Below are 23,160 nucleotides of genomic sequence, written 5' to 3'. Positions count from 1 at the left end.
GGTAGGAAGTGAGTTCCAGGTTTTAGCTGCCAGGTAGGAGAAGGATCTACCTCCCATGGTGGTTTTGTTGATGCGGGGTACCGTGGCAAGGGCTTGGTTGGATGATCGTAGCTGGCGGGAGGGGGTGTAGAAGGACAGTCGTGTGTTGAGGCATTCTGGTCCGATTTCGTAGAGTGCTTTGTGTGCGTGGGTTAGGAGCCGGAAAGTGATCCTCTTATTGACGGGAAGCCAGTGGAGGTTTTTCAGGTGACCAGAGATATGTTCTTTACGCGGGATGTCTAATATGAGCCTGGCTGAGGCGTTTTGGATTCGTTGGAGTTTTTTCTGGAGTTTAGCTGTAGTACCGGAGTAGAGGGTGTTTCCATAGTCCAGTCGGCTCGTGACCAGAGCGTGGGTGACCGTTTTCCTAGATTCGGTAGGGATCCAACGAAATGTCTTTTTGAGCATGCGAAGAATGTTGAAGCAAGATGAAGAGACGGCGTTGACTTGTCTGTTCATCGAGAGTGAGGAATCCAGGATGATGCCCAGGTTCCGTGCGTGGTCTGTCTGTAAATTTACCATTAAAAAAAATAGCCCCTTTCACTATTTTTTACTATCCCCGGGGACCCCATCCCCTGGGGCTCAAATAAAACGATCGGGATCCGGGTGGTCCCTGGAGATAGGGGGTCCGTCACGTACCCCCTATTTTAAATATTGGAGCCCCGGGAAGGTGGCGGTCCCCAGGGTGTGTGGGGGGCTTGGTTTATTTTTTAGTTTAAAAAAAAGAGGCCCCCCGGGGGTGGTGGTCCGTTAGTCCGTCAGCCCCCCACATACATATGGTTAAAGCCATGGGGGTGGCGGTCACCAGGGCTTGGGGGCCCCTCTGGGCCCCCCCTTATAAATAAAAACATTGCCCCCGGGATTTGGCCCCCCGGGGGCTAATTAACAATAAAGCGGGCTTCGTTTTTTTTTTTTTCACGGCTTACGCATACCCTATGCATATCCTGTGATTTAAAAAAAAATGTATAATAATTTTTGTCCTTGGGGATCATTGTGAAACCCCCTGAGCAGCCCTAGGGGGACAGGAAGTCCTATAGCAAATAGCAAACTTTTCCTGTCAATCTACACACTCAATCTACACACATATACATATAAATAACAAATCACATTTCTTCCCACATTATTTCAAAAGCAAACACACATTTCTATTACTTGAACATTTGAACCCTTTCCAAATGACATAACTTTCTACCCTACCCCCATTCTGCCTTCTGCCTGTTACCATAGAAACACTTTATAAAACACCTAACTGAGAACACAGGTTAAAAGTTCATCATACATTGTTGCAAATAAGCATGGGCGAATTTTGCAAATTCACGATCCGCGAATTTGCGGATTTGCGAATTTGCGATCCGCAAAATTCGCAAATTTGTGGGAATTTGCGGATTTTTGTTTTTTGCGTGTTCGCAGGGTTTTTTGCGTGTTTGCAGGGATTTTTGCGTCTTCGCGAGCCGCTTGCATAGCGAAGTTACCCATGCAGTCGTTTATGGGAGAGGGAGAGAGAGATAGATAGATAGATAGATAGATAGATAGATAGATAGATAGATAGATAGATAGATAGATAGATAGATAGATAGATAGATGGATAGATAGAGAGAAAGAGAGGGAAAGAGAGAGGGAGAGAGAGAACGAGAGAAAGAAAGAGAGGCCGGATCTCTGAAGGGCCAGATTCCTGAGTTGCCCCTACAGAATATACAGATTTTTATTTTTAGCAAAATGCATATGAAAATTGTGCTGTAAAGGTCTCTTTTAGTTTAACCCCTCCTGACAACTCAAAATGGGTGTATTTGCCATCCTCTCCCTTCTTCCTGTTTTTTATATCTGTAAGTGCTTCCTGATGAGGTTTAACTCCTTGGACAGGTGCCTCGTTGCCTACTTGTAACTATTCTCTGACCCTGCTTCAAGGGTCAGATCAGGGTCAGAGAATAGTTGCAAGTAGGCAACGAGGCACCAGGAAGCAATTAGCAGCAGGTGTCCAAGTTGAATATCATTTGTTTGTAACCCTTTTGTAAAAGGTTACAAAGAAATTAGGTTCAACTTTTGCACCTGCTGCTGTAACCCTGGCTTGTGTGAGAACAACAGGAGAAGACCCATAAACCTCGTTGGGATGGGTGTATCATGTGAGTAAAGACAGTTCCCAACAGGTATTATGCGAAGACAGTTTTGGAAATGTATGCAACATGCATTACAAAGAAAGGAAAACCAAGGAGTCAAATGCTTTTCAGAAAGGGTAATCTTATTTTCAAAAGCAACAGGAAAAAGCTTTCAAGGGTCAATACAGTTAAAGCAGCACTGTACAGAGTGGATCTTGTGACAACCCGGTGACACTTGGTGCAAGTGCTATATACAATCAGTGACAAGTGAGTGTGCAAGTGTTAAAAACAACAGCAAAGGTGACGCATTAGTCAGAGTATAAACATCAAATAATGGCCCCAACAGAGACAAGCAGCAATCACTTGAAACACGATTATTTATATGGGAGCACAAGACGTGAAATGCGTCGTAAAATTCAAGCTGTCTAGTCGACGGCGTTTCGATCCCCTTTAGTCGGGATCGTCATCAGGACGGGGTTGTCGATGGGAACAGTGACTTAAGCTCAGGCAGGAAGGCGTAGTTGAAATCCTGTTTTTGAAACTCAATGGTCCAAAGTTACTGGGGAGCAAGTGGTAGACAGAGTTTTAGAGCAAGGCTAAACATATTAGTGCATTCATTGCCTGCAGCCCGCTTGACAGCAGAGCCCCGGTTACGGCCTACAGCCCTGATTAAGTCAGGCCATGCCAGTATTACTCGCTGCCCAGATGGAAGAAACATTCAGATAATTACCGTGGTTTCTAGTCTTAGCCAATATGTTTAGCCTTGCTCTAAAACTCTGTCTACCACTTGCTCCCCAGTAACTTTGGACCATTGAGTTTCAAAAACAGGATTTCAACTACGCCTTCCTGCCTGAGCTTAAGTCACTGTTCCCATCGACAACCCCGTCCTGATGACGATCCCGACTAAAGGGGATCGAAACGCCGTCGACTAGACAGCTTGAATTTTACGACGCATTTCACGTCTTGTGCTCCCATATAAATAATCGTGTTTCAAGTGATTGCTACTTGTCTCTGTTGGGGCCATTATTTGATGTTTATACTCTGACTAATGCGTCGCCTTTGCTGTTGTTTTTAACACTTGCACACTCACTTGTCACTGATTGTATATAGCACTTGCACCAAGTGTCACCGGGTTGTCACAAGATCCACTCTGTACAGTGCTGCTTTAACTGTATTGACCCTTGAAAGCTTTTTCCTGTTGCTTTTGAAAATAAGATTACCCTTTCTTAAAAGCATTTGACTCCTTGGTTTTCCTTTCTTTGTAATGCATGTTGCATACATTTCCAAAACTGTCTTCGCATAATACCTGTTGGGAACTGTCTTTACTCACGTAACCCTGGCTTGGCTGAAAATTCGTCCCCGCTGATTCGCGGATTTTACCGCAATTTCGCAAAATCGCGGAAAATCCGCAAATTCGCCCGTGAAACGGATTTTACGCCCACCCTTAGTTGCAAATCAAAACACCAAGTGTGCTTGACTTGTCAATATACCAGCTAATCTTATGTAACATTCTTTTCTATCTGTTTTTGTTAACTAATACAAATCAGGATTCCAAAAAACTAAAACATGTACCCTAGTTTTCAGTGTACAATGATCTCAAACAACCAATCATTTCTTTCCTTTTTACAAAAATGCATGTTATCCACCATTTTAGAAAAATATTACTTATCAAACTGCCACTTCATTTACAGAAATCATCTGAGTGCATCCAGACCTCTCTTCAAGATGCTTAGAGTGTGGATTGTGGGACACAGCTATATTTTCTGGAGCCAAAGGTACGCAGAACAGAAAGGAAACCACAAAGACCTAGGTTTACCAAAGTTAGACATTAAATGGATTGGACGGAGAGGGTTAAAGTGGCACCAATTAATGCCATTGGTGAAATCCTTTTTGCATCTCCAACACCCTGACCTCATAATTGTGCACTGTGGTGGCAATGACCTAGGCACTTTGACTGGGGTAGGTCTGGAAATGTTTATGAAGGACGCCTTTACAGAACTGATGTCACTTTTCCTCTCAAACGACCTTTGTCTCTTGTAATATATGCCAAAGGCATAAATGGAACTGGTCCAATCAATTTTGTCCACAGATTGAGAAAGCTAGGAAACGTGAATAAATCTGTTTCTGCTTTTCTCTGAGACTATAGAATGGCGTCCATTTAAAACAACAATCTGCGTTTCAATATCCATGGCATCTATAGGAGAGATGGCGTACATTTTTCAGATGAGTGGAACAGAGTCTTGCTCTTGAACTTTAGACTCTGCATCGGTACTTACTTGTGGAAGTACTAAAATCTCCCAATAAACAAAAGGGCTCTTTTTAGAGCCACCCACCATCTAAACACATAAACTTGCTTAGGTACGCGTACGGGACAACTTAGGAAGGTTCTTTTTCTCTATCTTCTCCACTTTGTCACTTGCTAGTTGTACGGTAGAGTTTGTATACCCTCTCGTCTTAAACCTCCCCATTGTTTCTTTGCTATCTTGTTGAAAGTCTTGTTGGGTAAAGCAATTGAGTTTCAAATGCAAGAGCTCCCCATATGGGTTGTTTCCCACTAGACTGTTGGGGTGATGGCTGGCTGCATGTAACACAGCATTACCTGCTGTAGGCTTTCTGTATAATCGTGTCCGTAAGGCACTTTGTTCAACAAATATTTCAGATCTAAATAGTTAACCGATTTTTCACTGGTGTGGCCTGTAAACCGTAAGTTGCATTTATTGTTGTTTAGAGAGGTGATGTATTTTATGTCTGGCCGTCCCTTCGTCGAGCCCGTTAGGATTCTGTGCAGCAAAGTTAAGTACTGCGGGGTTTAGACCCATACAACCTATCAAATATTAACATTGAAATGTCACCGAAGTGGAATGGTGCAGTGTAACAAAGTATGACCCATAGGTTTTAACAAACTGATTGCATAAGGATTTCTTACTTTGCTGAAAATATACATGCATATATGTCCCATTTAATGCACAGCGCATATGAGACACCTAGTGTGGCATAAGAACTTAGTAAAATAGTCACAAAAACTAAAAATAGTCTCTTGCAGAGTATCAGTAGTAGTATCCCCTGGGTGTACCAATATTGGTCCAATATCTGGAAAAGGTCCTGAGGAAGGTGGTGTCATCTATTCTCTAAGACACCGAAACGTGCGTCGACCAATGCTGTTCAGATCCTGCTATATGCAGTTTCTTTAATTGGTCGCGGAGATTAAAACAACTTTCTGTCTCCCACTCTCCAGATATATGAATTAATGAATGTGGCATGAGTGTATTTGAGGTGGAATGCATGTGAGATATGTGTATGAATGTCCTTTTCTTGTTTCTTTACTGAGATGTTTGCACATGAAAATGCCATGCTATTACTATGCAACACTGTTAATAGATGTTTAACATGTTCATTTTATATGTAAAAATATGTAAAAGAAAGTACAAAAATATTTTTGATGAAACAAAGAAAAAGTGTAAATAATGTGAATATTTATAAATATGAGCATGTTTTTGGATTTTGTTGCTGTTTCAGCCCATGTTGAATTCATCTTCAGTTTGATAAAAGAAATATAGTTCACAAGGGAGTCTCTTCAGATTGTAGTTGAGGTGATGTATTCCTTAACCGAGGATCGACTCCGCAAACAAACAATGAAAAGGTCATCCATGTATCTCACCCATAACGTTGATGGAGCAAGGATTCGTACGAAAAGCGACTTGCTTGTAATTATATAATCAACATGTTTGTCTTACTAATTCTTTTTCTTTTCCCTTTGACATTGGGTATCCGAGTGAAGCTTGCTTATGTGTTTTTCTAATACTTATATGCTTACGTCTAAAATGGCTGCTGCTACGCTGGAATTTCTACAGCGCATGCGTCTGTCATATCCACGTGACATGACGTACTTGCAGTTTTGGAGAGAAGTCTGTCGCATCTGCGCACTAGCGTTAATATGGTTGCTCTGTGTTCTCACATGCAAGAGGCTTGCACTGCTGCTTTTGCTAAGCTGTTCGTTCTGCTTAATCTTAATGCTATAGTTTATTATAAAGTAATGGGTAGAGTGTAGAAATTCATGGTATACAGTGTAATCATTTATTTCTGTGTTCTAAAATTGTTTCCTTTTACTTTTCATGTATCGTAATATTTGGGCCTGGGAGGTGCTTATTACTCCATCTTGGAAGTCTTCTCCGCGCATGACAGTCTGCAACGAGAAGATGTACTCTGTGTCATTGAACCCGAGCCAGATGGCAGCCACTGCCAAAATGCGCCTGGGAACTTTTGTCTGACCCCACTAGAAGAAGTCAAATGACTACAATGTATTTGTCAATAGAACATTCATTGTTATGTGACATGAAGATATCCTCAGAACCTAAAATTGATAGGCGTGAACATAAATTTGAATAGGAGAAAGAAAAATTCATAATATTAGGTGGTGTGATGACCTGTCCCCCTCCTTTGTCCAATCAAAATTGGGGATCCTTACACTTGCAATATTGGGGGTGGTACACTGACCTGAAAAACAGTATAATTAGCGTAGGCTTAGCTAGAGAAATTGTCTGACTTGTCTTAATAGCTCACCTGTCACTGACCCAACGCACTCAATAGGTGACTAAGAGCAGAGGGCTGCGGAGCACTCTGTCGGGAGGTTCGAGAACCCAATCAGGGTTTTTGGGAAGTTGAAGTGCTGGCGAAGCACTTTGATGGTGAAAGCTGTAACCCAATCGGGGTTTTGGCTGATTGATTGCAGAGAGGGAGTAGCGCAGGCGTTGCAACCGAAACTGCGGTCCTGGTCTTAACCTTTGGTGGTCCGGTCCTGATTCAAATTCTGGGGTTATCCTGTTCTGATATTCCTGATCTGCACCTGCTCGCCTACTGGCACAGAAGTCTTTGGGGTTTCTCCTGTCCCTTCCAACTGACCCGTGGCCAGGGTTGGTCTTCACACTATTCTAGGTAAATATAATCTGTGTGGGTAATTGTCATTCTAAATTGCATCCTTTTTCACCTTCCCTGAATTTGCAAAGCTTTGATTGTATATGTTCCTTTTCTGTCCTGTCCCATGGTAAATGAGATGTTTTCATGTATTACTGTTTATTAGCGTGATCCACTTTTCGACCCACCTTTTAGTCAATACTAAATGTTTCCATGGTAGTATGTGTTCCTTGTCTTACCCTCCCCTTAAGGAGTTAAGCTGAATTTATAGTTTGTTCCAATTCTTACCTTCCCTTTAGTTATGTGCTAAATTTGAGTCTTGATTTTGCATATCGAGTTCTCTTTTTCCAAACTGTCAATAATTGTGGAAGTTCTTGGTTTCAGTATGTTCCCTTTCTTTACCTTCCTTTAGTCAAGTTGAAAAAGTCCGTTTCTCGAAATAGCATGTTCCTGTTTCTTACCCTCCCTTTACTTTGAGTTTGCTAAATGGTTGGCATAATCTATCTTTTACATAGCTATACACTGTTTCTGATATTAGTTATTGATAGTTTAATCACTTTCAATTTGTGGCTTATGACTTTAGATGATGATTAGATAAAGAGTTTGAACCTAACCCGAGTCTGTGGTCATTATATCAATGCAAATGCTATGGTATTTTTGAGTGCCTTTTCGTTACTTAATTCCCTGATTCATTGTGGTCTTAGGATTGGTAAGTCAATGATAATAGGAATCAGTAAAACAAAATTACACTGGTAGTAGAGCGTGTGTTACCGGATTGAATAAATGTTATGTTTTTGAATTATGGGCCCAGGTGAGTATTGGTAAATCACAGTCGGGTGACCTGCATGCTCTATCAGTATAGTCACTTGGTAGCAGAGGATGGTTAGGGTTTAGTTAAAGATAGGTAGTTAGTTCATTGGTTATAATTCATGTTTTATTGATCGATCAAATGTGATATTATTGGAAATGTTTTCTTATTGAATTTGATGCTGCTATACTGAATTTATGTATTAACCAAATCGTTCGTACCTGTTATATGCTTTGTCTGGAATCCACAGGGGCAGAATAGCGAGTGGTAAATAGAAGCCACATCGTGGCGAGGTCACTTACCTGCAGGAAGTTAGTGCATGGTTGGGCAGAACCGGAAGCACTATTTAGGGTTTCTGTGTAAATGTATGAATAAGTGATAGCAAAGAGTTTGCTGGCAAAACTTCTATTGTGATATAACCTAGTAAGGGTCACACAGAAGGAGTAGCAGGTTCGTCTGAGCTTGATTGATAGCAAAGGGGTTCACTGGTGAAACTTTGGTCTTAGTATATATCTCGGAGTGGATAAAGTCTGAAGGAGTAGCAGGTTCTCTAATGCTTGTATGAAGGGTAGACGGAAGGGTTCTACTCGTAGTGTTTGAAAAGTAAACGGAAGGGATTTACTTGCAGTGAAATATTTCTTTCCTATCTAGTCACTCGGGTACAATGGCGAATGTTTTTCCGTTGTTAAATAATACATCTGCACTTTAAAATTCAAAAGAATTGAGTTTCGTATTACCTTGCAAAGGAGGAAGTCAGTTACAGAGCTGCGCTGACGTCACTCAGAGCCGCGCTAGTATTGGTCAAGACAGCGGGTGTGTAGTTGAGATAGCATTGTGAAGGAGGGGTGAGCGCTGGAGCGTGGGAACTAGTCTCACGAAAAAGGCCGCACACTCATTGGTTAAAATTATATGAAACAGTAGTGTTGATTGGTTGAAGAAACATAAAAGATGCGCTAGTATTGAAAGCATTTAGTAAACAGAAACAAGTATTTTCGCACAAATTGAATTTTTGCAAAGTATATGTGGTATCCAAGTCATCCAGAAAATCGACCTAATCCAAGATACTTAGGGTTTGCTAAGGATCAATGTTAAGAGGCAGACCTAACAAAATGTACAGAAGAGAAAATTGTCACTTGTAGATATTAAGTTAGAAGTTATTTTAAGAAGACAAGCCCATTAAAACTAGAGAAGGAGTCATTATTCCAAAACCGAATACTCCTGCATCATTCATGATGTTTGACAGGGGATACCATTCCTGTGTATGGTTAGAGAACTGGGTGGAATACACAAAAGATGATGGAATTCTGGCATTTCCCTTGGAGGCATATTTAGTGGAAGAATGTCGTTTAATGTAAGGACTCAAATGAATGATTTACATCCCAGACCTAGATTAACGCAAAATGAGGCATTAGAAGAATGGGCGATTGAAGCTTTTGAGCGAGACAGACCTAGAATTGACAAAGGATTGAGTACATTTTACCCAAAGGTTCCACGAGATTCCAAAGAAAAACAAATGAAACAATGGAGACAGAATATGTTAGTGGAAGGGCATTACCCAGTACTAACTGTAGAGGAACCAGTGGGAGGGAAAAGGACTGAGAAAACTAAACATTTAATGACTAGTGGTGATTCAGATGATGATTACCCGAAGGATTTATTAATGAAAAATCCACCAACTTATAATGAGGAACCAAGAACAGTAAATCCGAATAACCCATTTTTTAAACCACCTTATAATGAGGAGTCAAGTACAGCAAATCCGACTGCCCCATTTTTAAAGCCACCTTTAATTCCGCAAGTGATACATGAGACCTCCATTGAAAGGGTATTACAAGAAAGAGAAAGAGAGGCTTTAAATAAACAGAGAAGTGAATTGATTCAGAAAATTTCTCAATTAAACACAAGTCCTGAGGCTTTGACAATTCCAGTGACTATTGGCCCAGTTGTTCCTTTGTACGGAGATAAGCAAGTTAGTCCAAAAGCTCCATTTATAACTGCATCAGTAGTACAGCCAAGAAAAGAACCACTGATAGTAGATGATCAGGCAAGTGAATGCGAATCAGTGATATCCTTAATGGATTTACCAATAAGGGAACCAGAAGGTGGTTCAATGAGGAAAACCACACCTACAACCTCAAGGGAAGTACAGATAGAGACTTCTTCGGGTACGAGAAGTGCCACTGTAGTAACTCCTGAAGAAATAGACAGATGGACACGAGAAATAGAGAGACCAAAGACACAGCCTAAGCCACTAGGTATATACAAATTGAGGATTGAAATAGAAGAAATGATGTCTGGGAATGTGGGATTGGAGAGATTAAATATCCTTAGTGAAGATGAATTACTGTTTATTTGTAAAAGCATCACTAGAAATACAAAAGTGTTTCATGAGAAATTATTGGACACTGCAGCTAGCATGGGAATCGACATTGGTAAATCTAAATTATTGCAAAAACCCTACCAAGTAGAATTCTCTGACAAAGACTTAAAAAACATGATGTGTCAGGGAAAAAGGTGCAGATAAGAGAGCTGATGACATTAATGCAAAAATGGGAGAACTAGAGAAATGGAAAGCCAGATGGGCAAAGAAAAAGGAAGACATTCGATCAAGACAAATTACTTCAGAATATGTTGTAAAAGAAGCAGAAAAAGTAGAAAAATTGTGTCCCATGCGAGAGGTACCCGGTGGAGGCTATGTGCATGTTTCATGGTCCCGACAAGATATTTTGGCATTTACGAATGATTTCCCAAAACTTAGAGAAAAACCTGTAGAGTGGTACAGACAGGTCAAGAGATTTGTAAAGGTGTCAAAGTGTCTTTTGAAAGACTTGGATGGTTTATTCGACATTGTAGTCCCCGTAGATCTGTGGACAGAATGCAAAATTGCTGTTGATTGGCCTAGCGATGAGGACCCAAGAGATCCAAACACAGGGGCACCTTCCAAGGATGTAATGAAAAAGTACAATCAAGTAATACTTTACCTTAAAGGAAAGGTGCCTGCAAAGGAAACACACTGGATGAAAAAAGATAGAACCACTCAGAATAAAGACGAGGCAGTGCATTCATATTATGAAGGTCTATTACAGACATTTAAGCAATACAGCGGATTAGACAACATTGACATGAAAGACATGACGAATTTCATTTATCGATTTGTGTTAGGATTAAGACCAGAAATTTCACAATGGATTAAAGACAATGAAATGTGTTAGCAGGCTAAGCCCATAGATGAGGTCCTTAAATATGCAAAATATTGTGAAGATTAGATAGAAAATAAGCGGAAAAAGTTAAAAGAGAAAGTCATGTGGGCACAAGTGAAATTAGCAGAGCAACAAGAACAACAGTTAAATCAAATGGCCAGTAATCAGAATAAGGGCGATGGAAGTGGGGGAAGGCCCGGGGAAAAATTCAATAGGGAATATGCGAAAAAGAAGTTCCCCTGTTACGGATGTGGCAAGTTGGGGCACTGGAAAGACGAGTGTAAGGCTGTGCAGAGTGGTAATGTGCAAAATAATGATTAAAATCCACAGACGCAGCCTGAGGTACCACGGAAGACCCAGCAGCAGGTAATACAGAACCAGATACCCCCGGCGCCTATGCCAAATTATAGGAGCAAAGCACAACAGAATGTAAAGACTTCGAATTGGGAAGGAAGGGAAAAGAGAGATGTATCAACCTCACAATTTCTTTTGAATGACACATTCTTTTGTGAAGAACCTTACTGACGGTGCCTGAGGGGGGAGGACGAGAAGTGCGTGATTGGCGCCTCCTTGACGGTAGACCAGTTGGGTCCATACATTGAAGGAAAGGTTGAAGGAAATGATGTCACCTTTCTGTTGGACACTGATGCTACCCGATCTACTGTGAGAACAGCAGACGTTCCAAACCTACCCCTCTCAGGAGAAGTGATCCAAGTCGTGGGTGTTTCTAATAAACAAATTAGTACCACAGTCACAGAACCAATGGAAGTGAAAATAGGGAATTTTAAAGAAATGCATAGGTCTGTAGTCTGTGACTCAAGTCCTGCAAATTTGCTAGGACGAGATTTGTTGTGCAAAATGAATTGCACCATCTTTTGCATTCCAAATGGCATTGAAATACAGACCCCAGACGAAGACGGAGTTTACAAATTAATGTTAGCAAGACCAGAGACAGAAATTGCAAGAATGACAATAAAAGACTTACCAGAAGAACTGCAACAGACGGTAAGCCCAGAGGTGTGGGACTTTACTGGAAAAGACGTAGGATTAATGGCAAATTTTGACCGAGTAAAAGTGACAATAAAAGAAGACTCAGTCTACCCAAATACTCGACAGTACAGAATGAGTACAGAAATAAAGGCAGGTGTTGCAATAGAAATAAAGCGTTTCGTGGAAGCAGGCATTTTGCAAGAAGTAATGAGCAGTCCATGCAACTCCCCCATAATTGGTATAAAGAAACCGAGTGGTAAGTACAGGGTCGTTCAAGACCTTAGAAAGGTTAATAAGATCGTTTTTCCTTGCTGTCCAGTTGTGCCAAATCCTGCAGTGATTCTGTATCAGATACCATGGGAAGCTTGATGGTTTATTGTCATTGACCCATGCCACGCATTTTTCTCGATCCCATTGCACCAAGATAGCAAATTTCTTTTCTCATTTAAATTCGACAGTCATGTCTATTTCTGGAATTGTGTCCCTCAGGGGTACACAGAAAGCCCCTCAATTTTTAACCAGATTTTGAAAAAGTGTCTTGAGTCGGTAGTACTACCTGGACAGTCGGTCTTAGTCCAGTATATAGACGACCTTTCGGTGGCCTCCAAATCACGAAAAGACTGTGTTGTCGATACCATAGCATTACTGAATCATCTGGGTGATGGAGGACATAAAGTGTCCCCAGAGAAATTGTAATTTTGTGCCACCTCAGTGAAATATCTGGGACATCAGATAGAGAGAGGTGTCAGGAAGGTTACCACAGAAAGAATCAGGATAATTAAAAACATGAATTTGCCAAAAACACAAAAAGAGATCAGAATGTTTCCTGGAGTTGTAGGATATTGCAGGCAATGGATTGTGGGATTCGCAGTCCTTGCAAAGCCCCTGATACAAATGACAAAGAAAAGAGCCAAAGACCCAATAGAGTGGGATGACGAAAGCATGACTGCCTTTATGAATTTATGAGATTGCCTGTGTACAGCCCCAGCATTAGGAATGCCTGACTATTCGAAAGATTTTGCACTTTTCTGTGACACACAAGATAATTGTGCACTTTCAGTTTTGATTCAGATTCATGGACTAGTGCGACGCCCAGTGGCTTATTTTTCTTCCACATTAGACCCAGTGGCAGCTGCATTGCTCGGATGTCTGAAAGCAGTAGCTGCAACTTGCATGAGCCTTGAGCAGAGTGAATCCATTGTTATGGGACATCCTGTAACCGTGTATGGTCCACATGCAGTTGTAATCTTGCTAGCCAGAACTAAGACTCAGTATCTCACACCTAGTCGGCTGACTAAGTACGAGTAAATTCTTGTAGGTGCAGGAAACGTAACCATTGCTAGGTGTAACATTTTGAACCCAGCAACCCTACTGCCAAATTCGTATAGTGCAGAACTTAAGGAAGAAGTTGAGCATGACTGCATTGATCTGACTGAATACAGTACAAAGCCGAGGCCAGACATAAGAGAGGTGCCCTTAATTGAGTCGGACTATGAACTGTTTGTTGATGGCTCATGCATGAGACATGAAGAAGGAGGTTTAAGCGCTGCCTATGCAGTGTGTACCTTGGGAGGTCCAGTGGAAGCATCCTATCTGCCTGGAGTCAAGTCTGCACAAGTAGCCGAATTGGTTGCCCTGGCAAAAGCCTGTAAATGTGGGAAAAATTGGAAAGTATCCATATTCACTGACAGCCAATATGGTTACGGGGTTGTGCATGACTATGGCCAATTGTGGATGCAAAGGGAGTTTTTAACTTCCGCAGGCACCCCCATCAGAAATGGTCAATATGTGAAAGATTTACTGGAGGCAATCCAGTTGCCAAAGGAAGTGGCTGTGGTCAAGTGTGCTGCTCACAAATCTGGCAATGACAAAGTGACAGCTGGTAATCGATATGCTGACCAGTTGGCCCAACATTGTGCAAAATACAAAATGGCAGTAAACAAAAAGGTTTAGGTGGGCGCAAACAGCTGCCAACCTATGTCACTGGATGGTGTGGATACATAGGAAGAAGTGAGAGATTTACAGAATGCAGCAGCACCTAAAGAAAAGGAACCATGGAGGAAATTAGGGTGTCAGAGAAGGGCTGAAGATAGTGTCATTGTTTACCTTGACGAAACAGTAGTATTACCAAAGTGTCTGCTCCCTATGGTTAGGTTGAATCATGGAGATTCACATTTGGGAAGAGATGCTATGATACATCTGTTCAGACGAACATGGTTTAATGCGAAATTCAGGAACATAGCAGAGGCACTCTGCCAGAGGTGTTTGATTTGTCAGCAAATGAACCCAGGGAAGAAAACAGTGGTATTGCCAGGAAATATTGGAAAGGGAGAAGGTCCTTTTATTCGATTGCAGATTGATTTCATTCAGTTGCTCCCTTGTCGAGGATAAAATATGTACTTGTCATTGTCCGCCTGTTTTCAAAATGGGTGGAAGCTTACCCCACATGTAGGAATGATAGCATCACCGTGGCTAAGCTTTTGCTTAGAGAGCTTATCCCACGGTTCGGATTTCCAGTAACAATTGAATCAGACAGAGGAAAACATTTTAACAGTGAAATAATGGGTCAAATTTGTGAAGCATTCAAAATGAAGCAAAAACTGCACTGTGCGTATCACCCACAAGCATCTGGAGTGATAGACCAATTGAATTGCACTATCAAGTCAAGATTGGGAAAAGTTTATGAGTCAACTCGATTGGAGTGGCCTGATGCTCTGCCACTTGTTCTGATGGGACTTAGAAGTATTCCAGAACGGAACACAGGCTTAAGTCCCCATGAAATACTGAAGGGAAGAGCAATGCGGCTAGCATGGGTGCCAGGAAACAAACTGCTAAACATATCTGAGGATTTAGTACTGGAATACTGCAAAGAACTGGCTGACCAAGTGCGTTCTATCTCTCGCCAGTTTGGGGAAGACGCTGTCGCCAGACCAGCAACACCAGTACATGGCCTGAACCCAGGTGATTGGGTTATACTTGAGAAACATACTCGAACAACTTGCCTAGCACTGAGGTGGGGTAAACCACGTGAAGTGATTCTGGTTACCACCACAGCTGTAAAGTGTGCAGGAGTTCCACACTGGATCCATGTCAGTCACACGAAGAAGGTGAGGGGAGCTGACTAAACTGAGGCTGAAGGTTGTGCAGCTGAAAGGTCCCAAGATATCGATCCTGAAATAGCTGAAGAAGAACAACCGAGCACCAGTCAAGATGATTGGATTCCAGTAATCCCCATACCTGCAGAATACGTTCGAACAAAGAGCCAAACCTATCTAGACAGACAGAGTGATAGCGAGGATGAGACAGGTGCAGAAAAAGATACTCAGATCATTGAAATCCATGTCAAAAGTGATGCTGAGGAGGACCAGATAGGGAAAGATCAAGTAATCGATACTCCACCCAGAACTCCGGAATCTAAAAAGGGACAGATAGAAATTAGGGCGGAAGCTCAAGCGGAAGAAAATTAAGGGTTCGAAGAGCTTGAGCAGGACAAGGTAGGAATAGAAAATTGTGTTCAGGACAAGGAAAGTGAGGAAGACAACAAAAGTCAACTCCAACATATTCCTGAACCAGGCCAGCTTAGTAACCAGGCAGAAGAAACAGAAATAAGACCTGGAACTAGTCAGATAGAAAGGGAAGAAGAAGAAAACACTGAAATTGATGTGCCACAACTGAGCGAAAATAAAAGAGCATTTGAAGAGGGCCAAGGTACAGTGCCTGTTATAAGACTCAGAAAAGGAGACAAATGGCCTAGATGTGTCAAAAGACTGGGACTGCGATTAAAGAGAATTAATGAAGAACCTGAACAAGTAGATGAAGTAACCAGTCCAACTGATCCACCTGTGATACAACCAAGAAGAAGAAGTCCACGACTAAAAAGACTGAATAACAAGTACAAAGGCCCTGAGTGGACCTACAAAGTATTGGAAGAATTTGAGAATCTAGACATAAGTGGCGAAAATTATGAAGAATTAATTGCTGATCAAACAGACGAAGAAGTGAGACCCACCTGAAAGACACACAGGGTAAAGACTGTGTAAAAGCTTCAAAGAGGGGTTGAGACTCCTTTAAAGAAAATGGCTGATCCTACTGTTAATGGAAGACCGAAAAAGAATTGTTTAAAGACATGCTGCAAAGTATGTTTACGTAGTGTAGCATTAGTACTTATACTTTCGATAGAACTAACAATAGCTATTTCCTACATGATGAGTAAAGATACAAATCGGTACCCCACTAAGCAATTGACAATGGACACAGAAGAGCTGCAAACAACAGATACACCACAAAGAGTAGATAGACAAGAGAGAGCACTTAGCCTTAGACAAACTAAAATAGACTTAGAAGCACCAGATGAGGAAGGACTACATTATAATAGAATCAAAAACAGAACTAATTTAAATGTGTTTGCAAACCTGTTAGTACACTATGTAGAAGCAATGGAAATAGAAGACTGCTATGTCTGTATAAAGCTGCCTACTTCAGTAGCTGAGGGTGTGACGTACCACCACTTGCCAATTTCCTGTAGTGTTTTAGCTAGCTTATTTTACAAGAAAGGACCTTTAGAGTATCATTATTCTAACTCAGATGTAATATTTTCCGAACTTCCTGTACGAAGAAACCTAAACCCTGTCCATACTACTAGAGATGTAGCACACTATATGAGTGAATATTTTCTAACTGTAGGCAAAATAGATATAGATGACGCACACAGAGATTACTTAACATGTCTATTACACGAAAAAGAAAATATATTTCTGAACATGATAGAGAATAGAAGAGAGAGTTTCCAAAGAAAAGCAAATGACAAGAATCACAAAACCCCTAAATGGGCTGAAGTATAGGGAACACCTCAAATAGTAGAGCTAATGCTGCTATGTTGTTGGATTTCGAAAAGAAGGGGAAACTCTGTCTTCACAGAGAAAAGACTAGTTATTATAACAATGTCTTCATTGGTTCCAGTGAATGTGAACACAATTACAAGGTGATTGGGGGTTGGGGTTTCAAAGATGGGTCAGAACCTGTGTTTCCCGGAATTTATTATATATGTGGTAACAAGGCTTATTTTAAATTACCAGACCATTGATATGGGAGCTGGTATTTTGGTATTGTCTTCCCCAAGATATACCATGTGGGTAAAATCCCTGGAAACAATGAAGAAACTAATGGGTTAGTACATAGCAAAAGAGAAAGTGTTGGAGAAATAATAGGTGATATATTTAGTGCATTGATACCTACAGTGGGAGTGGCTCTGAATACACACAGAATCTGCAAATTGTCAACAGTAGTAGATCGGTTGTCAACTGACACTGCTGGAGGTTTCTTAATGGTCAATACCGAATTGGTTGTGATCAGATCTATGGTTTTACAAAATCGACTTGCTCTTGACACATTATTGGCAAAAGAGAGTGGAGTCTGTAGAATGTTGAAAGCTCAACATTGTTGCACTTACATTCCAGACAAAAGTGTTGAAATTAAAAGGTATGTGAGAAATATTACTAATTTGGAAAAAGAGCTTAAACCACTGGAGGTTGATAGTGCCTGGAAGAGACTGACTGATGGTCTCTCCTCTGTAGGTAGTTGGTTTTCTTTTTTTTTTTTTAAGTTTTATTATTTTATTACAGGGAAATACAGCAATACAAATAAGCAGACAAAAAAAAGATTACTTTTTGGATGCATACAAAGCATAAGATAACTTATAAAGTCCACAAATTAATTAAATCCAATCAGCGATTGGGGCCCAGATTTTCTCCCCCAGAGTTCCTATTTTGATGCCTTTTAGCTTATAAATAGCGGACTCAATGTTATACATAAGCAATAATTTTTCACGCCAAGTAAAAAAGGAAGGGGGATCTGGATTGATCCACTCCCTAGTAATACAAGCTCTAGCCACTGCCATACAAATAAACAAAAAGTAAGTTACAGATCTTGATCTAGAGATAGAAAAGTCAATTCCTAATAACACCATCTTGATGTTAACTGTAATATCACAGTTAAGAACAACTGCAAGAAAGCTTTCAATTTGTTGAAAAAAGCTCCTAAGTTTAGGACATTGAAAGAACATATGTAAATCGTTAGCTGCATACAACCCACAGCGGCTACAGCTCGTTCCAGTGGTGGTGCTCCACTTAACAACCTTGCTAGGAGTATAATAAAGATCATGTATACACATAAAATGCTGGGATTTCATCATCCCTGTAATTAAGCATTCTGAAGCACATTTAACTGAAGACAAGACATCTATACCAGGGAGACCTAATTTAGTAGCCCATTTCAGCTGGGATTGTTCCATATCATCCCCGCTTCTTGAATCAAGCTTTTGTAAAGAGGACCTATAGGGTTTTTTTTCTGAAGAAGTTCCAATAAAAACTTTTTGGTCATTCTAGCTGAGGTAATAAATGTATGGCTCTGTAGATAACTGCGGATCTGAAGGAATTTAAAAAAGTCATTTCTTGCCAACGAGAATTTGTTCTGTAGTTCTTGAAAAGATACAATTTGACCGTTGTTAAATAAGTCACCTAAATATAATAGTCCTTTCTGTTCCCACCTGTAGACCGTGAGATCACAAAAGATATTTGGCAGAAGCCCAGGTGACCCTAAAGGGGTATAAGAATTTAATTTAGATATGGACAAAAGCTTCCGTACTTTTTGGCAAGCTCCAAAAGCTGACTTCAACGTCTTATACTTTGTCTTTTTATGGTAGCTCGGCTTGACAACCTTAAGAAAGCTACCTTTCACTTCTTCACCCATGATCAATTCATAGATAAATGAGGTTTGACATGTAGGAATTTCGGCTCTGTCACCAATTATATGAGGTCTGATAAATTGAAGCGTTGCTGCTAAATAGTAAAAAAAAAACAAGGAACATTCCATCCTCCACACTCCTTGCTCAGTATCATCTTTTTTAAAGCTTTCCGATGGCGCTTATAGACCCATAAAAACCTAGAAGTGGTCCTTTCTAAACTGTTAAAACAATAGGTAGGAAATTCCAGCGGTATAGTGCGGTACATATATAACACTTTTGGGAGAATCAGCATTTTTAAGATGTTGAGTCTACCATGCAGTGATAAGTGTAGATGGTCTAAACGTTGTAGCAAACTATTAATTTGGGATATCATTTATATTAAGTTTGGGTATTTTCTCTATGGGCAAGGCTATTCTAATTCCTAAATATATAACCTCTGAAATAGTAGGAATGTTTAAAGGTGTGTTATCTCCTGAGCATAAAATCTGCGTTTTCTCTATGTTGAGTTTATACCCAGAGAATGCCCCAAATTGTTTAGCAAGTTCATTAATTGTAGGAAGAGCAGTCTGCACGTCGGTAGTTGTTATAACGATGTCATCAGCATAAGCCAATGCACGGTAATTATTATTAGCTAAACAAATAGGGCTAATCCTTTGTTCCATAATAAACCGATTAATTAAGGGGTCAATATAAAGTGTGAAAAGTAAGGGTGAACAGGGGCATCCTTGACGGGTGCCCGTAGTTATAAAAAAAAGGAGAGAGTAGGCCATTGATTCGAATACACGCTTTTGGAGCAATGTACATAGTTTTTAAAGCCGTTAGAAACCCTCGACCTAGTCCCTTCCTAGCTAACACATCCCATAGATAGTTCCAGGCAACCCGGTCAAAAGCTTTTTCAGCCTCTAAAAATATAAGTCCTACACTAGACCGGGTTGCCTGGGACCAGTCCAAAAACGTGATCACCCGTCGGATATGATCCGCGGTATCTCGAAAAGGAATAAAACCATGCTGGTAATTAGAAACTAATGAAGATATGACATTAGATAAACGTGAGGCAAGGATCTTAGAGAAAATTTTGCTGTCAGCATTTATGAGGGAAATAGGGCGAAAGGATGACGGTAGCAGGGGAGGTTTGCCCTTTTTAAGAAACACAGTAGCAGGGGATGAGATCGGGACCTGCAGCCTTTCCTGAGGTCAATGATAATAACTACACCTCAATCTCTTCCCAAGTAATGAGCAAGTCCAGATTCTCCCTCTCCTGCATAGACAAGATGCCATTCAGAGCCTGATCAATAAATTGAGTTGTTCGATCTATGCAGTCTCCAGCCGTGTCATCAGTATAAAGTTGTAAATAAAAATCACTAAACACTTTGAGTATATCTGCAGAACTATTAACTGTCGTACCTCTAGTATCATTAATTCTATCAACACTAGCAAAAACAGCTTTTTGCCTTGCCCTCTTAGCCAGATGTTTTCCTGAGTTTTCACCCACCTCGTATACCTCTGGTCGAAAAGCTGCAAGTTGCAGAGCAAACTTTGTAGCAAATCCCTGATGGATCCTAACCTTATGAGCCAGTAGCTCTTTAAATATATTGTCTGTGGCTAGCCCCTTCCTACAGGCCTGCATCAGACGAATCTCTAATAGTCTTAATTTATTCATCTCGCGTTCCTCGTAATTTCGAATCACCCTCTGTTTTTTTATTGAGTAGCTCAAAGTTTCTCCTCGAACCCCGCACTTAAATGCGTCCCAAACTGTCTCTAACAAGGCAGAACCCTTATTAATAGCAAAAAACTCAGGGATTCAAGTATTCATATGCTCAACATAGGATGCATCAAACAAAAGCTTGCGGTCAAAAGACCAAGGCCGGGGACTAAATGACAAAGTTGACTCAAAACTAAGCATAATGGGGTTGTGATCAGATACAATTTTAGGTAGGACTCTGTATTCCAATTGAGTCAGCTCCTTGAAAAAGTTCCTTGCCACTAAGAAATAATCCAGCCTAAAATGTTTTTGATGTGGGGCAGAAAAGAAAGTACATCCATAAGTTCCCCCCTTTTCTCAAAACCCACATCTATCAAACAGTATTCTTGAACAATCCCCTTAACTGCTTTGAATACATTCTTTTTGCCCCCCATATATGCAGTGTTTCCACAAATATTGAATGTTTCATCCAAATGGAGATTAAAATCCCCACATAAAATTAACCTAGGTGGCCATAAAGCCAACTCTAAGCTTAATTGATGAAAAGATGTGGGGTCGTCAACCGTAGAGGCATAGACTGAACAGATAGTAATGAGCGACCCCCCAAGTTTAAGTTAAGCAATGACCCATCAGCCCAACGGGTCTTCTTTAACTCTCTTGACATCCCCCACACCAAAGCACTTCAAAATGGCCACCCCCCTTATCATAGAACTTTGACGAGAGCATCCCACAACCTCAATTCCCAGGTCCTTAAGCCATCCCCTATTTTACCAAGAGACATGGGTCTCCTGTATACAGATTACGTCAGCCCGCATAGCTTTAAACACCTGAGCGGTTATACCCCTTTTTTTATCATTTAACCCACATACATTAATAGAGCAAATCAAAAATGTAGCCATTATCTTGTATTGGTATAATACCGCAGTTGATCCCACATTTATAAAGACAAAAAATTCCTACATTTGAACTCAGCCATACATATTTCAAATACGCCAAAACTAAGTATCCTTCAGCTGTACTTCCCTGCACCCAACACAGCACCCTTTTCCCTCCAACCCCCGCCCCCACAAACCACCCCACCCAACCCACCCTCCTCCCAAAACCCCACCACCGGAAGCTTAAGGGCGAAAGTGAATATGAGCTAAGTGGTTCTACCTGACCCACCCAGGCCTTTAATAAATCTTATATCTTATCCCCAATACTCTTAAGAGGAGGAAAAAGAAAAAAGCCTGACTGGGGTATGTAGCCGTTATCCTGTCTTCTACTACATTTCATCTAGAAATTGCTGTGCTTTAACCTCGGACGTGAAAAAAATGGTTTTCCCCTTATGTACCACCTTAAGCTTTGCAGGGTTTAGCAAAAATACCTGCCCGCCTTTAGACTGGATTGGAGCCATTAGCTGCTTAAGCCTCCAACGTTGTTGCTCTGTTGCTGGACAAAAGTCGGGCCTTACAAAAAACTCATGCCCCAATCCCTTTCTAGTCTTTGAAGGTCTAGCTTGGTCATATAAAATCTCACGGAGTAAGTAATTTTGCAAACAAATAAGAATAGCTCTTGGATTCTTATTCTCCCCCCCTGATCACGTTTTTGATCAAAGGGAAAACGATGAGCTCTAATGATTTCTTTATCCCAGACCCACCCCTGGAGATCTGGAAAAGCGTCCGAGAACAAGTCCACAACAAAACGACGAATGTCTCTCCCCTCCGATCGTTCTGCAACCCCTAAAATGCGCAGAATTTTGCGCCGTGCTCGATTCTCCAGGTCGGTCAGCTTCCAGTCGATATCTTGCCTGGTATTCTCCAAGTCCTTAATTGACTTATTCTGTGTAGAAAGTTCATCCTCCACAGCAGAAATACGGGCTTCAGTCTCATTAACTCTTGAAATAGTTTCACTGCTAGATTTGGTTAGGCGACGTACAACATTCTGCAATTTTCGTACAGCCCCTTGCGTGCGAAACCCTTCCGCCTTTGTCTCCTCTCTGTGAGCCATGATTAACCTATACATAGAAGTTTGCAAGTTGTAAATAGACTTTAGTGTGATTTCTTAGTCTCCTTCCAAAAATTCAGGGAGCTCAGGTTGAATTTCTGGAGCCGCTCCAACGCCTTCCCACTGCGGTTGAGCAACTACACCAAGATTATCACCCAAAGGAGAGTTTTGTGGCTCTATGACCTTGCGAACTGTATTTGGAGTTCCCTCATTCATCAAATCGTCAGAGCCCAGAAATTCTTCCTCAGAGTTTTGGTTACCATCGTCAGCCCAGTCCTTTGAGGATAAGTGGCCTTCATTAATCACATCCTCGCCAATCTCACCGTCGGATACTAGTGAGACATCGGACATGGAGTAAAATTGACCTCCTGATTCAATAGATTCAGCATAGTTTGAAGTTAGAGCTGCTCCATTTTCCTCTCCGTTACCCCCTTCATTACCTCATGGTGAGACTCTGACCTCACCCACCGCTTGGCAAAGTTCAGCAACATCTTTATCAATATCTTCCTCAAGGGGGGGAGGGCCCTCACCCCCTAATTTTGCAGGAGTAAGTAGAGAGTTGAAACCACGATTGTTTGAAACAGCGCCCGACGGGTCAGCTATAGCGACTCCTTGCGCTCCTTGCAGCTTCCCTTTAATGAGATCTCGAGGTGTCTGCATAATATTCGTGTTTGGGATAGTTGCATTTT

At 41.1% G+C, this 23,160-nt stretch overlaps 1 protein-coding gene across 1 annotated transcript in view; it reads left to right on the top strand.

The window, feature by feature from the left end:
- The window catches only part of WDR64 (WD repeat domain 64), a 2,246,160-nt gene that overhangs the window by 1,268,975 nt on the left and 954,025 nt on the right, over positions 1-23,160 (top strand). The window contains exon 18 of the mRNA XM_086925751.1: positions 11,955-12,245. Coding sequence (XP_086781877.1) covers positions 11,955-12,245 — 291 coding nt within the window. The remainder of the gene's footprint in view (positions 1-11,954; positions 12,246-23,160) is intronic.

The sequence above is a fragment of the Lissotriton vulgaris genome, chromosome 6, assembly GCF_964263255.1.
Source record: "Lissotriton vulgaris chromosome 6, aLisVul1.2, whole genome shotgun sequence".
NCBI classification, from domain to species: domain Eukaryota; kingdom Metazoa; phylum Chordata; class Amphibia; order Caudata; family Salamandridae; genus Lissotriton; species Lissotriton vulgaris.
Note: the sequence above shows the minus strand (reverse complement) of the source record. Positions and strands in the feature narration are given on the sequence as shown.